At 49.0% G+C, this 15,118-nt stretch overlaps 1 protein-coding gene across 2 annotated transcripts in view; it reads left to right on the plus strand.

Annotated features, from left to right (window-relative positions):
- MAPK1 (mitogen-activated protein kinase 1) overlaps positions 1-15,118 on the plus strand; it is a 49,408-nt gene that overhangs the window by 20,320 nt on the left and 13,970 nt on the right. Inside the window, exon 1 of one of the 2 annotated variants that reach the window (XM_031949047.1) lies at positions 13,846-13,943. The exons of the other annotated variant lie outside the window; for it this stretch is intronic. Within the exon in view, the coding sequence (XP_031804907.1) occupies positions 13,861-13,943 (83 nt within the window). The 5' untranslated portion in view covers positions 13,846-13,860. Of the gene's footprint in view, positions 1-13,845; positions 13,944-15,118 lie in introns of those variants that run through there. 2 annotated transcript variants of the gene reach the window in all.

Raw genomic sequence — 15,118 nt, forward strand, 5'->3', positions numbered from 1 at the left:
TGGCGAGTGTCCTTCCTGTTCGGGCTGCCTTAGAAAGGTCTGAGCTAGGTACAGTTTGGTAGACTGGAAGCAGGCTGCTTGCTCTCTGGTGTGTGCTAGTAAAAAAACCATTTTGTGGAGATGAGGGAAGCACAAGGGGTTGGACAACTGCTTCTCTTTTAGGTGAGGCTGGCAGTCTTTGAAAACAATGTCAGATGTCATTCATAAATGTCGGATTCTTTGTCTTTGGAGTTATTGGGTTGTGGACTGTCGAAATCCAGCGGCATTTCATGGGTCCAGTAGAGACTATGAGATAATAGGATTGAGCAGAAGTGTCGGCTCGTGCGAAGGCACCAACTGTCGGGAACCCCGGGATTTGCTGGATGGGAAGCTGGATTTGGATCAACAGGTCACAGCGCATGTGGTCCCTGGTCTCTGGCAGCTGGCTTTCTCCCTTCTTTCTCCTTCCACCCTGAGCTCTGTCCTCCAAGCTTTCCCTTTTCTAGGCCTCCTCCTGCCCAGGACAGAGGGTGTTGGTCCTGTAATTAAAATGGTCGGCTCATTTCCGATTTTCAAAAAGGACCCTGACTTGTGGGTTTCCCTTCTCTTTAGCTGCCTTACGCTCATCCCTTTCTCCTTTCCTTCCATCTCCCCAGACGCCACATCACGCCTTCTCATCTCCTCCTTATTCCTTTCCTTCTGGCTCCCCTGCCACAGCCACAGCTGTCGGCTCTCTAGCACCCTGGCTCCTCCTTGCCCCTTCCTGGACACACTGGTGACACGTGGCAAGCTTTCCAGATGGCATATGATGAAAAGGGCTGGCAAACGGGGAGTCTCTAATGGGATAAAAGGAATTTGTTTTACATCGCTAAATGTTGGCTTTTTTTTAAACTGGCAATTTACAGTTATAATTATACATTGCTCCCCCTCCCCCAGTTCTCTACCTAGTTTAGCATCTGTTATGTAACACTACACCACCTGTTCAGATGAACAAGGAGTTCTTGCCAATTTAGACCCGAAGACTCCTTTCATGAAGCTGCAGCTTCATTCTTCCCCGCTGACATCTCTCAGAGCCCCTGCGGGTCTGCGCCCTCTTTCCTGCCATTCTGACTGGCGCCAAGGAGACTTAGCCCCAAGCCAGACTGGAACCTGCTTCTTGGGGCCCTCCTTATATATGCCTATTAGGGGCTTCCTCCTTTTGAGAGAGCCTCAGTCTCCCCACAAGGCACAGACAGAAAAGAAATGTTCTCTTTGCCCCAGCGCCAGGGCGGGGGGGGTTCGTTCCCAAATCTGAAGGTGAGGAACTTGCTTTCCCCCAGACCTTTGCTGGCTTGGACTCTGTGGCACCAGCCACACAGCTGGGATTCATTTGGGCCTCGCCCTGTCCAGGTTGGAATATACAGCCAGAGCACACTACCAGTGCCCACACCTACTGGGTCCTGCCAGTCTACCAGGGGTGCCAGACCTTTCCAGACCCTCTCTTCTGACCACCTTTCCCTCACCTCACCCTGACCTCAACCTGAGTCCCTGGTGACTCTCCTCTCTGTGGAGCTGGGTAACCAGTCCCTCCTGGGCTGTACAGGAGGCCTTTCCCAGCCCAGAGCATCTGGTAGCATTTGTGGCTAACATAATAACCCTAACCCTAACGGTTTGGCCAGGCACACAAACACAGCCTCTCTTCCCTCCCACCTAAGCACTTTACACTCTCTCGCAACCTCCCTGGTTGTAGGTGCTCCTCTTATTATCCTTATTTAACATTTTGGTAAATTGAGGCTGGAGGACTTTCCTGAGTGTCATACCACTAGTAGATATCTGAGGCTGGACTTAGACTTGGGTCATTTTAACTCTTGGGAGTTAAGAAGCTCTATCCATTATGCCTCCTGACCCTCCACCCTAAGAAGCAGCAGCAGCAGACTTCATTGAACATTCAATGAGATTTTTATAGTTCTATAAATATCATATGTGATTTTAACTTTGTTTTATTGTTTCTTGCTGTCTCATGAAGTCATTAATTTCCACTTGATTAAAGTTATTTTCATCAGTTTTGTATCTCTTTTTTACTTATGATTTGGTCACTTTAAAAAAAAATTTTTTTTAGTATTTTTTATGCCTTTTTAAACAAAGACGTTAATTCCCATTTCTTGCATTGTTCTCCCCCCCCCCCCCCCCCCCCATTTTTCCTCTACCACTCTTACATGATTTTTTCAATGATGTCTTTTCCCTCTTTCTTTAGCTTGTCTAAGAATTCTTGTTGGGCTTGTTTTCAACCTGCATGTTTTTTCTTTGAGGCTTATCTTCTGGTTTGTGTTTTGCTCTTCCCTGTCACCAGAGTGTTTTTTGTGGTCAGATTCTTCTTCTTCTTCTTTTTTTTTTTTTTTAAGTTTTATTGTTCGCTCATTTCCCCCCAGAATATTTCTTAACCTTGAACTCCCTATTAGAATCTGCTTATGTGGGAAGGTTGAGGTACTCCCGAAGTTTTAGACACCTAGTCTGGCCTTTGGTTCTCATGCAGGAAGGGATCCTACTCCTAGTTGACCACAGCTGCTTCCCTGGAACTGAGACCCTGGATAATAGCCAGATATGTCCCAGCTCAGTGCTTAGTGCCCATGCAGGGATCCTCTGTAACTTTGTCTAAGCAGGTCTCCCATGCTTCAGTTGTCTCTGGAAAGTTAGAAATCCTGGTGCTGCTGCCGCAAAGGCCACAGCTGCCTTGGGAACGTCTGGCCAGCCCCCATCCCAGTGTCATGGATGTCTTCCAACTTCCTCATTCGACTGGAAAAAAGTCTCACCCCAACCTTGTGTGCCTCTGTCACTCCACAATCCCATATGATAGGCTATTTAAAAGTGGTCTGGTGCCACCATCTTGCCTCCATGCCTTATTTTACTTATTGATAATGATATTCAACTTCATACCGTTGCTACCAGAGTAGCAAGAATTTCCCCGAATAGAGCATCTCACCTGCCTTTCTCCTCCCGGCTTTCCCTCTTCTCTCTTCCCCTCCCAAATAGAGCATCTCACCTGCCTTTCTCCCTCTGATTCTCTCCCCCTCCCACTTTTTCTTTCTCTTCCCTCTGTCCTCATCCATTGCTCTGCCCCCTTCTCTCTCCCCCCCCCACTTTTTCTTTCTCTTCCCTCTCTGTCCTCATCCATTGCTCTGCCCCCTTCTCTCCCCCCCCCACACTTTTTCTTTCTCTTCCCTCTCTGTCCTCATCCATTGCTCTGCCCCCTTCTCTCTCCCCCCCCCCCTTTTCTTTCCTTTCTTCTCTCTCAAAAAAAGGACAAAAGGCTTGCACTCAGCCAGATTTTGGATGTGTTATTTGCAATGGCATGAAACACATTAAAATGTAAATATGCAAATTAAATGTAAATGAGTAAATTTAGAACTGTGTTTAGGTGGGTGGAGGGAGGAAATAGCAAATTGGACCATTTTTCCCCTTCGTAAAACAAACTCCAAGATGTGCCATTGTTTTAAGGCAGTTAGAGCACTTATGTAACTCTACGTGACATGCAGGAGCACATGGGAAAGTGGAGAGAATGCCAGAGCCTGCTGTAAGCCTCGGAGGCCTGGAGCCCTAACCCTGCCTTTTATTTATTTACCGATTGTACAACCTTGTCCAAGGTGAGCCACACCTGGTGCCTTGTTGAACGGGGTTCCTGCCGCTTACATTCTCTCAGCGCCCAGCTGTGGCGCGGGCACAGGTCCTTGCGCAGGCTGTTGTGAGGGGCAGATGAGATCATGTAAAGCAGTCACTTTCAGTTGTGGCTTCTTTTAAAATTTAGGAGGCCTTCCCTTTATAATAACTAATTTACATAGATTATCTCATTATGAGCTAAGTGCTGCAGATGTTATCGGATTTTTACAGATGAGGTAACTGAGGAGCCCGGTGGGGAAGTCATTTTCTCATGATTCCAGAGCTAGTTAAATGGCAAAGGCGGGATTAGGATGGAAACTGGCAAGTTCAGGTTCAGTGCTCCGACCGCCCCTGGGTTGCTTTTCCCCTTTCATTCCTTGATCAAGGCCTTTTGGTCCACATTTACCTTAATTTTCCCGGGAGGTCATTTGGTTGTTTAAAGGGTTAGTTTCTTAACTTGAGTTTTTTCTAGAAATCACATGATTTCTTCAGGATGCACCTCTCTGCTCCCCCATTCCACCCCCAACCCCTAAAGTACTTCTAATGTGTTTTAGACTTTTGCTAATGAGCAGACAACAAAATGAACAGACCTCAAGCTCTGTATACATATTCTATCCCCTTTGGCAGCTAGGCTCAGTGGCTAGAGCTGGGAGTCAGGAAAACTCTTCTTGAGTTCAAATCCAGCCTCAGATGGTAATGTGACCCCGGACAAACCACATAATCCTGATTGCCTCAGTTTCCTTATCTGTAAAATGAGCTGAAGAAGGAAGTGGTAAACTATTCCAGTATCTGTCCAGAAAACTCCAAATGGGCTCATGAGGAATGGGACATGATGCAGAAGCCTCCTTGTGGGGATGACTGGAGAAGCATTGCAATCAATGCTTGTTTTCAGTGGGGATTGCCAGTTCCCACCCTTCTCCAGATCAAACCCTTACTCCACTTACCTGAACTGTTACAGCCAGCAACCTCCCAATTGGACTATCTGCTTCAGCTCCTTCTCTCTGCAGATCGTCTGTCCAGAAAAGCTCACTTTGACCACAGGGTCTCCCTGATCAGGAGCCTTCAGTCATCTCCTGTCACTTTGGGGAGATTTCCCGTCCTACCAGCTTGGCATTTAGAGCCCCTCAGAGGGGCCTCAGGTTTCACCCAGACTATATCCTGTTCAGACTGACTTCTTGTCTGTTCCCTGATGTTGGCTTTTCTCCCTCATTTGTTCTTTATCCTCTCCTCATTCTCTGAGTTCATGTCTTTTTCCAGACTCCACTCTGGTGCACCCCAAATTACTATTTATTCTCCAAGTCCCCCAGGTATTTATGAAGACCTACTATGTATCAGGTGCAGGAGATAGAAATAAAACCACTGAGACAATCCCCACTTGCCTGGGACTTGCACATTCTCCATCTCCCCTCAGTAAAATGTAAGTTCTTTGAGGGCAGGAGGCATTTTTCATTTTGTTTTTGCCAGGACCTGTTCTTCTGCTTTGCATACAGTAGGTGATCCATAAGTGATTATCAAATTGGATCCTAAGACTTTTGGCACAGACTGTATTATGGGCTTGTGGCATCCTGGTTGTCGGAGTTGAATGCAGACGTTCAAGGATGCAGATGTGTTCCCCTCCCTTGTTTTCCATAGTGTTACTGATGGCAACCATCCCTTCAAGGCCGTGCACTGAAAGCCCAGCTGTGCCCGTTGACAGAGCTGGCCGCAGCAGCCCCAGCCCCCGTGGAAGTGGCTCCAGCATGGGGAGGGTCACTTAGTAGCATCATTTGGGGGCAGTTCGGGTGCAAGGACCCTCCAAATCCATTTATACCAAACCCCGGGTGCTGAGAACCACTGCAGAAGGGAAGAGACCGAATGGAGACGTGTAGAGAAATGCAGCAGGAGGAGTTGTGACAGCAACGGCTCAGCGGGCTCTGAGTAGTGAGTGAACGTCTTCAGAATCGTAGCTGGCTCTGGCGGGGACAGACCACCAGTGCAGTCCCTCTGCAGAGGAGGAAACGGGCTGGGGAGGAGGCCAGGAGACCGCCGTCAGTGCTTACGTAACAGGCCTCATTATCTGCTGGCTGCTCCACCACGCCCTGGTCAAGGGGCCCCCTGGCATTTGCCTGGCTCTTCGTGGTGATGGCGACAGCTCCTTGTGGGTGCCAGGCTTGTACTGAGCTCTTGGCGAAGCTCCCTTTTATGGATGAGAAGCCCTGACCAGATGGGGCTAAGGGGCTTGTCCAGGGTCACCCAGCCAGCACTCCTGTCTGCTCCCATCTCTGGGCTGCCTTGAGCCTCCCAGCCATGCTCTGGTGGGTGCTACGGTTCACGTCCTTCTTTTACAAATGCAGAACTTGAGGGTCAGAGGGCCGATGACTTCGCTCAGGCCCGTACGAGGAAGGGGCAGAAGCGGGTCCTTGGACTTTTTTCTGTGCCTCAGGAAGGGGAAGCGGGAACATGAGGAGGAGGGTTGCCAGGGAGACCGGGGAGAAGGGCTGGGGAGATCGCCACAGTTGGCAGAGATTGGCCGAGTAAACAGGCCCGGGCACCTGAGATGCCCGCTCAGATTGCCGACCCGTAACACAGGTGGCTCTTTGGGGCTGCTCTGGTGCTTATGCCTTGTGAACCTTCTCCCAGGGACGGCCCCATCCCCTGTCAGGGAGGACTGACTTAGCACTGGGGACTCTGGAGAGCGGCCAGAGCGGCTTGCCAGGAGTGGACCAGACCAGTTATTTGCCGAGCAGGTCCATGCCTGGCGCAGGCAGTCGCAACAAAGGGCACGGCTCCTCTTTCTCCCTCAGTACAGAAGGAAGCCTGAGTCATTCTTTTCTGTTTTCAGCTTTAGGGGAACAAAAGCATTTTTTCTGAGTGGTCTAGTAGAGGTTGGCCTGGCCTCCGTTTAGAAATTGCATCATACGTGGCCTTGCCAGGAATAGCATTGAAGGGACATGGTGAAAACGGGCCTTTTGGCCCCCCCAGCCCCAATTCATCCCAGAGGAGGATGACCCGAGACTGAGTCGGCCTGGCCTGCGCTGAGGGCGCCTGGACCTGAAGCAGCACTTCTGTATCTGCCAGCTCTGTCAAGGGGTTGGCACCCTCCAGTGACAGGAGGCTCTCTCCTCCTCAGACAGCCTTTCCATTTGGGAGGGCATTAAGTGCAACAAACAATGCAGATTTTAAAAAATATGTCTGAACTTTAACCTCCTAGAAGAACACGTCTGTATATAAAATAGAACAGAAGAGAAGAGAAAATTATGATAAAATCAACTATTATGTAGTTTGCTTTTTAAATAATAAAGAAGTCAACAGGCTATTTTCCGAGCTGTCCTTGTCTGTTTCTTTTTGTTGTTCTGTTTGTTATTCTGTGTGCATTTTTAAAAAGTGCCATTGGCCTCCTGTGGGTAATACTTCCTCACAAGTAGAGCCAGCCTCAAGTGGAATCGGCTTCCCCAGGAAGTAGTGGACAAAGGGGAGCCTCCATTTCGGAACCAGCAGAGCGTTCCAGCTGGCTGATGGGCTAGAGTTAGTTCTGGTCTGGTACAGACCCAGGCCAGAAATGTGCAGACCTCGCAGCAAGGACCCGGACATCAGACATTGCCCTGGAGCAGCCGGCAGGTGAAGCGTAGAGTAGCCACCCCCCCCAGCTTGTCTTTAGGACCTGGTTTGGGGGCAGCTGGTTAGTGTGATGGATAGAGCAACAGCCCCAAGGAGTTAAAGGATCTGCATTCCAATTGCATCTTCAGACACTAGCTGTTACCCTGGGCAAGTCACTTAACCCTGATTGCAAAAAAAAAGACTTCACTGACAGATTCTGGGCAAGTTCTAGGTCAGTGGCAGCAAACTCAGTCAGGAATGAGTATAGATGTGAGGGTCCCTGGCGCCACAGTGACCCCAAGAATCACATGTTATTATTTGTTTCTCTTGTTAAACGTTTCCCAATGGCCTTTTTATCTGGTTTGGGCGGCCGGCCTATGATGAAGACCACTGTGGGCCATGCACTGCCAGAGGAATCTGTGGATCCCACCTTTCCTCTCCATTCTTGTTGCAGAGCAGCTGAGGTCAGCCTGCCCTCGCCCCCTGTATCATTTTGGATTTGGGGATTTCTGAAGTGACTTCTAAAATCTCGTGTTCTCTGGTTTGGCTCCCAATTCATGAGCTCTGACAAAGACTTAGGAGTTTCTTTTATCTGAGAGGCAAATTGCAAGGCGTACACTTTCAGTAGAATTATCTGCGCACTTATTTTTGGAACGTTAATTTGGATCAGTCAAACTGACTGAATATCTTAGACAAGTTAATTTTTATCTGTAAAGTACCGTACTGTACCGTTTTCTGTGCAGATAATTAAAGTGCACAAAAAATGGAGAGCTTTGAGAACAGCCTCTTAATGGCTTCCTCTAAAAATAACCCATTCACTGTGGAGAGGTAGCATTTTAATACTTGGAAAATGTATGCAAGGGATGGCACTTGGATATCTCAAGATGGCATCCACTGAACTTAGACCAGCTTTTAACAGCAGCTTTTTACTGACCATCTAATGTGAGCACGACAGTCAAGACAGCCACTAAACTACAGATGAGTCACGTTGTCCTTCCCACGGCCAGCTCGGCAGGCTTGCTGCAGGATGCCACCGTCACACACAGCATGTTGGGAATTGCCCTCAGACTCCAAGTCCATCCCCAAGCTGCCCTGGGAAAGGATATTCTTGGTGTTGTCTTCCCGGTGTCGGCCGTCTGGAGGCCCTGGCTCCCTCCCTGGGTAAGGGTCTCCTGGTGATCTCCAAGGATTTCGTCTTGTGGAGGCTGGTAGTAGCCAGGGCCATGTGGTGGCCACCCTCGTGCAGCTTAGAATCGAGTGGAGGGACTACGAAGACTCGCCTGGAAAGGGCAGCGCTCCCGTCATCTAGCCTGGCTCTTCTTCCTTTCAAAGAGAGTTCTAGTGTCATCACTGGTGGTGGTCAGAGAGGCCTCGGGCCCCACTGGCTCACGTTGTCCGCCCCACTTTCCAGTGAGGCAGTGATTGTTGTGTATCTTGTTGGATGCTATGGGCTCCATTTGGAGCTGTTTGCCATTTCCTTTTACAGTTCTTTTTATGGGTCAGGAATACTCGGGCAGACAGTAAAGGACATGTTCAGAGCCACACAGCTGTGTCTTGATGCCAGATTTGAGCCTCCCTGACTCTGGTGCACTATGCCCCCACTTCCTGCCCAGGTGATTTTGATTTGGGGCCACCTGAGGGTGAACAGTCCTAGATTTGAATTTGAGCTTTGTGTTTGACTCCAATAGCCCCTGGAGTCCAGGTTGGCCAACAGTACCCCACCGAGCTTCAGGCAAACTGGGCCTGCTGGCACCTTAGATAATTGCAGCTGTGTCAGAGACCAGCTCTGCAGAGGGCAGAGGTCAATCCTGTCCTCTAGAAAGGTGACAAGTAAAGGTCACCTTTTATTCTAGCAAATGGACTTGGGCCATTGGAACACAGTTTTCTAGGACTTCATTTTTTTTTTTTTTTAAAAACCTTTCTATTATCAGAACATATGTATAGATAATTTTCATCACTCACCCCTGCACAACCTCTTGTTGCCAATTTTTTCCCTCCCTTCCCCTATCCCCTTCCCTAGAGGGCAAGTAATCTAAAATATGTTAAACATATGCATCCTTCAGCACGAAAAAACAGGAGGAAAAAAACAAAATGCAAACAAACAACAAAAGGAGTGAAAATGCTATGTGCTGATCCACACGCAGTCCGACTTCATTTCTTTCAATATGAATTTGTTTTTGTTCTTATCAGGAGTCACCATTAGAATTGGAAAGTATAGGAGACATGATTGTGGGGACCCTGGGCACCCTTCTATTCTCATGAGAGAAAACAATCCTTCAAAAGGAAACTGAAAGGCAGTGGCAGACTGGAAGGGAACTTTATTATAATAAAATAGAAAAAGATTTTAAATTCTACACAAAGCCTTTCACCATAGTCAAGATTTGTCCCACTGTAAAATGTTTATTTCATCAAATATACGATATTGGCAATTTTTTTTTTTTTTAAACAATTTAAGTTCCAAATTCTCTCCCTCCCACCTCCTTGGAAAGGCAAGCAATTTGATTTACAAGTGATGCCACGCCAAAAAGGAGAATGGTGTTATGTTAATAGAGATTTTAGATCCAGAAAGCAAGGACCTGATGCCTTTGACCACAGCTAGTTCCTGACAGGCAAGTGCCCAAGGAGTTGCTGCCCTTTTGTTGCCGAGTGCTGTCCCCTTGGCCTGCTTGGGATTCATTCCCTTCATAGACACTGTGGTGAGGCACTTAGCAGTTACCGGTGAGGGTCCGTTTGTTGGAGCATCTGGATAATGCTGCAGTGGCCGGGGTGTGGTGACGGCCCCTAGCGAACTTAGGGCCTAGGAAATTCAAGTGCTTCGAGGCCTCCCCCAGCCAGAGCGCTTTATTGTGTCACTCCAGCAAGGGCCACTCGGATAGTGATTTCTTGTCAAAAGAGTGTGATGTGTTGGGGAAGAAATGCTCTCTCCTCTGGCTGCCTGGGGATTTTCTGTTTGATCACACTGCTTATGATTGCAGAGCTGTCACTGTCTCAGGCACGCCGTCCTGTCATCACAACATTGGTCTTTAATTTTGAGTAATTCTCATGCCTGTTGGGGGTTTATTGTAGTCTTTGATTATGTGGGAATTTAAGAGTAATAGATTCAGATTGAATTTCATTTTTCCCAAAGCACTGTACCTACTAATTGGTGTTTTTTAGTAAATGCCTCACAAGAGCCCTGTAAGACAGTGGGCAGTACTGCAATTCCCATTTGATAGACGGGAAAACTGAGGCTCTGCCCAGAAAAGATGGCCACAGCTCCAGAGCTTTGAGTCTTTGAGACTGCCTGCTTTTCTTGGTTCCTGTCTTTCCCTTCACTCTGCTGTGGCCAGGCTTGACCTCTGTGCCCTGTGCATCCTCGGCACAGCTGCCCAAGTACAGTGCCCATGGCCATCTCTGCTCAGTCAACTGCAGGACGCAGTGTGACTGTTGGGACCCACTGGGCCATTCCAACCATTGCAGACCCACCGCAGAGAGAAGACTCTGCCTTGTCTCCCCCCCAGCTCCGTAAGGGACAGCGAAGGCTTGTACACTCCCTGGTGTCAGCTTTAGCCAGATGCCAGTGTTGGGACCCTGGGCAAGGGACTGATACCTTTCTCATCCTGATATTATTTTTTAATTAAAGCTTTTAATTTTCAAAACATGCATGGATAATTTTTCAGCACTGACCCCTGCCAAGCCTTGTGTTCTGATTTCCCTCCCCCTCCCCTCCAGTATATATATGTTAAACATGGTAGAAATATGTTAAATCCAATATATGTATACATATTTATACAATTTTCTTGCTGCACAAGAAAAATCAAACCAGTAAAAAACGAAAGGAAACAAAATGCAAGGGAACCACAGCAAAAGAGTGAAAGTACTACATTGTGCTCCACCGCAGTTCCCACAGTCCTTTCTCTGGTGTAGGCGGCTCTCCTCGTCACAAGGTCATTAGAACTTCAACCTGATGTTCTTTGTGTAAATTGGGCATAACTGTTACAGGAGCCATGTAAAATCCCACCGAGAGAGCCCTTTGCAGACCCTAACTCTCCAGAAATGCTCCTTATGCTCGTGATCTGTGAGGGGGGACTTGGAACCTCCTGATTTCTCCCTGGAACTTTGAGTCCTTCCTTTTGAATCGACCCCAACCCCAAGTCAGTTAAGAATTTCAGCTTTGGATGGGCTTTGCCCTCGCGCCCCCCCCCCCCCCCCCCCCCACCCCCCACCCCCGTTAGAATTCCTTCCTGAACTGGAGCACTTTCTCTTCAGGTATCAGCAGGAAATCAGCTAGTGTGGGGGTGGGCTTCCTTCCCAGGCAGCCCTTTCTGCTGCTGGGCAGCCGTCCAGTTGTTAGAAAGTTCAGCCTTCGGTCGGCCTGACGTCTGCCTCTCCACAACTTCCACCCATTGGGGACTGAGCAGAGCCAGCCCACCACCCAGCACTTGTGTCTTTTCTCAAGGAGTGTCTGTGAAGTTTGTCCTCAAGCCCGATGCTCTGCTAGACTGAGGAGGCAGAGAAAAAGCAGGACGAGCCCTGCCTTCCAGGAGCTGACATTGTGTCGGGCCGGCACTGTGCGTACAGCACGCAGGGCTGAATCATGCCCAGGGGTTAGCAGCTGGCCTTGGGCGTGGCCTCCCACCCAGTGGGTGTAGAGTGGGTAGGGAAGCCTTCCTGGCAGGGAGGATGGCTCGCAGGTGAGTATGTGGTGAGCCAGCTGGGCCGGGCCATGGAGAGCCAGAAGGATGCTGTGAGAACTTCAGAGGCCTTCCTGAGCGCTTTTGGACAGCCCTTGTGCAGTAGTCCTCCCTTTAAAGCCATCTGCAGAAGGGCCGGGAGCCAAGGGGAGGGAGAAAGGCCTCCTGATGCTCTGGGTGGGGCGGCTCTGTTTCCCCTTGGCAGAAGCTCAAACACACTCCTGCTTCTTCCCTGTATGGTCTGGGCCAGGTCCCCTCTCCTCTGAACCTCTTTCCTTGTGATATGAAGCCTGGTCCAGTATTCACCATGATGATGGGAAAAAGAACAACTGAATGAAATCCCAGGCACTGTGCTTGGGAAGCTGTTGGATCCAGGATTCTCCCCATTTGACAGGAGACTGAGATGTAGAGAAGGCTTCACTCGCCTGTCTGTAACTGGGGGAGGGTCAGAGCCAGGATTCAAACTAAGGGCTCCCCCCAAATGGAGGAGCGTGGGATCTAGTGAGATTCCCTTCCACAGAGTGCACAAATGTGTAAGGGGGAAGGGGCTGAATTATATCTGACTCTTTGGAAACCATTTGGAGGTTTCTTGGCAAAGGTATCGGAGCAGTTTTCCACTCCCTTCTCCAGCTCATTTTACAGATGAGAAAACTGAGGTTGATGGGCTCACACTTGGTGTCTGAGAGATGAGTGTTCCTGACTCCAGCCCTGACACATAAGTGCAGGAACAAAGCCGATTACTTCAGAAGGCTTCTTTGTCAGGGCTCTTCCTTCCCTCGGCTCCCTTGTACGTGGTCCTGGGGGAGGGCCCAACCTGAGCTCATGAGCTTGTCGGTACAGCCAGGCTGCTGCCTGGATGGGGCTCTTGGAGAAGCCGTGGCCGATGGGAAGGTTCAGGCTGGCTTATTTGTCCGCATGGACACGTGAGCTGCTGAAGGAATTTGAGAGAGGAAGAAATACTGCAAGAAGAACAGCCCTCGGAAAGAGAGTGTTGTAACAGGTCCCAGGCAAGCTCAGTCAGTCGTGCAGACTCTCCAGCTGGAGCCACGAACAGGTCGCACCCTTGTGCTCTCATCATGGTCTTCGGCAGATCTCAGGCAGAGGGAAGGCCGCTGGATTGCTCCCCAGGCCGGAGTGGGGCTCCTTTTGCTGTGCAGTGAAATCTTCAGGGTTGTTCTCACCTTTGTCCCTGGATACTGCTTTTGGATTGTGTTGTTAAAGGGAATAAATGGCCTGCCTGTGGAGATGTTCACAACAGGGCTGTTTGTGCCGCTTTCTCTCTATTTCCCAGCTGTCTAACCTTAGTCACTAAGCTTCAGTTTCTGTCTGTGAAGTGAAGGAGCCTTGCATTTTTCAGCCGTTATGTAAGAGAGGATAATGTTGAGTGTTGGAGGACGCCATCCTCTCATCCTTTGGAAGGAGCCAAGTTTGGTGCTTGACTCTAGATCTGCAATCTGTACTTGGAGATGGACCCTTTCTAGAGCACGGCTGCAGTTAGTGACATGTTGCAAGCTCCCCATTGCCCATGCTCCTAATCCCGGTGTCCTTCCACGACAACATCTGTTTTCTCATGCTGCTTTCCCTGGATTCAACACCAGTCGAACTGGATTCCTCCATGTGTTCAAAGCCTGGTTCCTCCGAAATTGCCCCCTGCTGGAAATGATTGCTCCATCTTGGGATTTTTCAGAGCACGTCATTGTTTGGATCTCTTCTCATTTATTCACCTCATTAATTCTGTGTATAACTGTGGCTTTTCCTCTCCACCAGACCGTCAGGTCTTAGAGTGGGAGAATCTTATTTTCCCTTAGACCCTGAATAAGGTCTTGAATCGAATCGACTCAGATACAAGCAAAACCTTGTTTTGCACCAAGAACAGAAGTGATGTTTTGCCCGGAAATTTGTTGTGAATTTCTCTTTTCTGGGGCGGCTGGGGATCTGAAAATCTTGGGGCAAACATAGTAAATCTTGGTGCTGCTTTGGGATGGGCATCTAAAGATGAATGTTTCTTCTGGATCCTTCCTTTGCAGACCTTCTCTGTTGTCTTCCCTACGGATTCCTTCAGGCAAGGCATTTCTACCTGAGGTAGGGCCTGGGCTTTCCAGTTTGCTTTTGGTGGCTCCCAGTTTAGGCGAGAGATGAAGCGTGGTGGGCACAGAGTAGAAGGCGCTTTTTTGACATGGACTTGACAATCTATTGTAGCAGGAGAGACACTGCTGGGCTCTGTCTAGGCTTTGTTTTGACCATTCCAGACCATTGTCTGTGATGGCTGATCCCCAGTCTTAGGCATAACATTTAAGAAATGGTTGTAATGGGGTTCTTATGGGAGAAAAATTGGGTTTTTAAAGAGGTGCTGTGCTGCAGGTGGGCCTAATTCTCTCATTCTGGCAAAGCCAGCCCCTTCCACTTGGAGAAAGCTGCTCCTTTCCCAAGGGCGAGCTGGCAGGCCAGCCAAGATGCTGGCGTCAAGCCGGAAGCCACAACCCTCCTCCCAACCCTGCCATTGGTCCCCTGGGTGGTTTCTGCTCCAGGCCACCCTCCAGTCTCAAACATAAGTCCAACCATGTCATCTATGAAACCTGAGTGGCCCCTTCACTGCCTCCAGTAGCAAATACAAAGCCCTCTGGTTGGCTTTTAAAGCCTCATATCATTTACCACCTCCATTAAGGAGGTACTTCCAGTCTTCTTCTATTCCCCCCTCTCCCCATGAGCCCACGGACTTCTGGCTGTTTCTCTCTGGGAGAGAAATTTGCTCCTCATCGCCTCCCTGGCCTTTTTGACTCCCTTCAAGTCCCAACTCCATCTCACCTTCCACGGGAAGCCTTCTTTGGTTCCCCTTCTCACCCGTGGTTGGTGGGCACTTTCCTGTCTGCACATTGGCTCCCGGTAGAGGTCAAGGTCAAGGCCTGTACTTGGACATTCTTCATTCCCAATGCTGAGTATGGCAACTAGCACACAGTAGGTGCTTAATACTTATATACTAACGTTACCTCTGTGTTCCTCAGGTTCGTACCCTCAAAAAGTAAATTAGAATAATCTGTAAGATCAGCGTGTGATTCTGACATCTGTGGGATTGTAAAGTGACATTTCAAATCGGGACTAATTGATGGTAGCAGCATATATAGGTGCAGAAACCTTGGGTCTTGACTTTGGTACCCGCTATGGGACCTGGTACTGTCTTGGTGGGTCTCTTACCATTTGTTGAGAACGGTTCGATAAGCATTTGTTACTAGCCAAGCAGTCATTGACCCCGAGAAGTT

Source organism: Sarcophilus harrisii, chromosome 1 (genome assembly GCF_902635505.1).
Source record: "Sarcophilus harrisii chromosome 1, mSarHar1.11, whole genome shotgun sequence".
Lineage (NCBI taxonomy): Eukaryota > Metazoa > Chordata > Mammalia > Dasyuromorphia > Dasyuridae > Sarcophilus > Sarcophilus harrisii.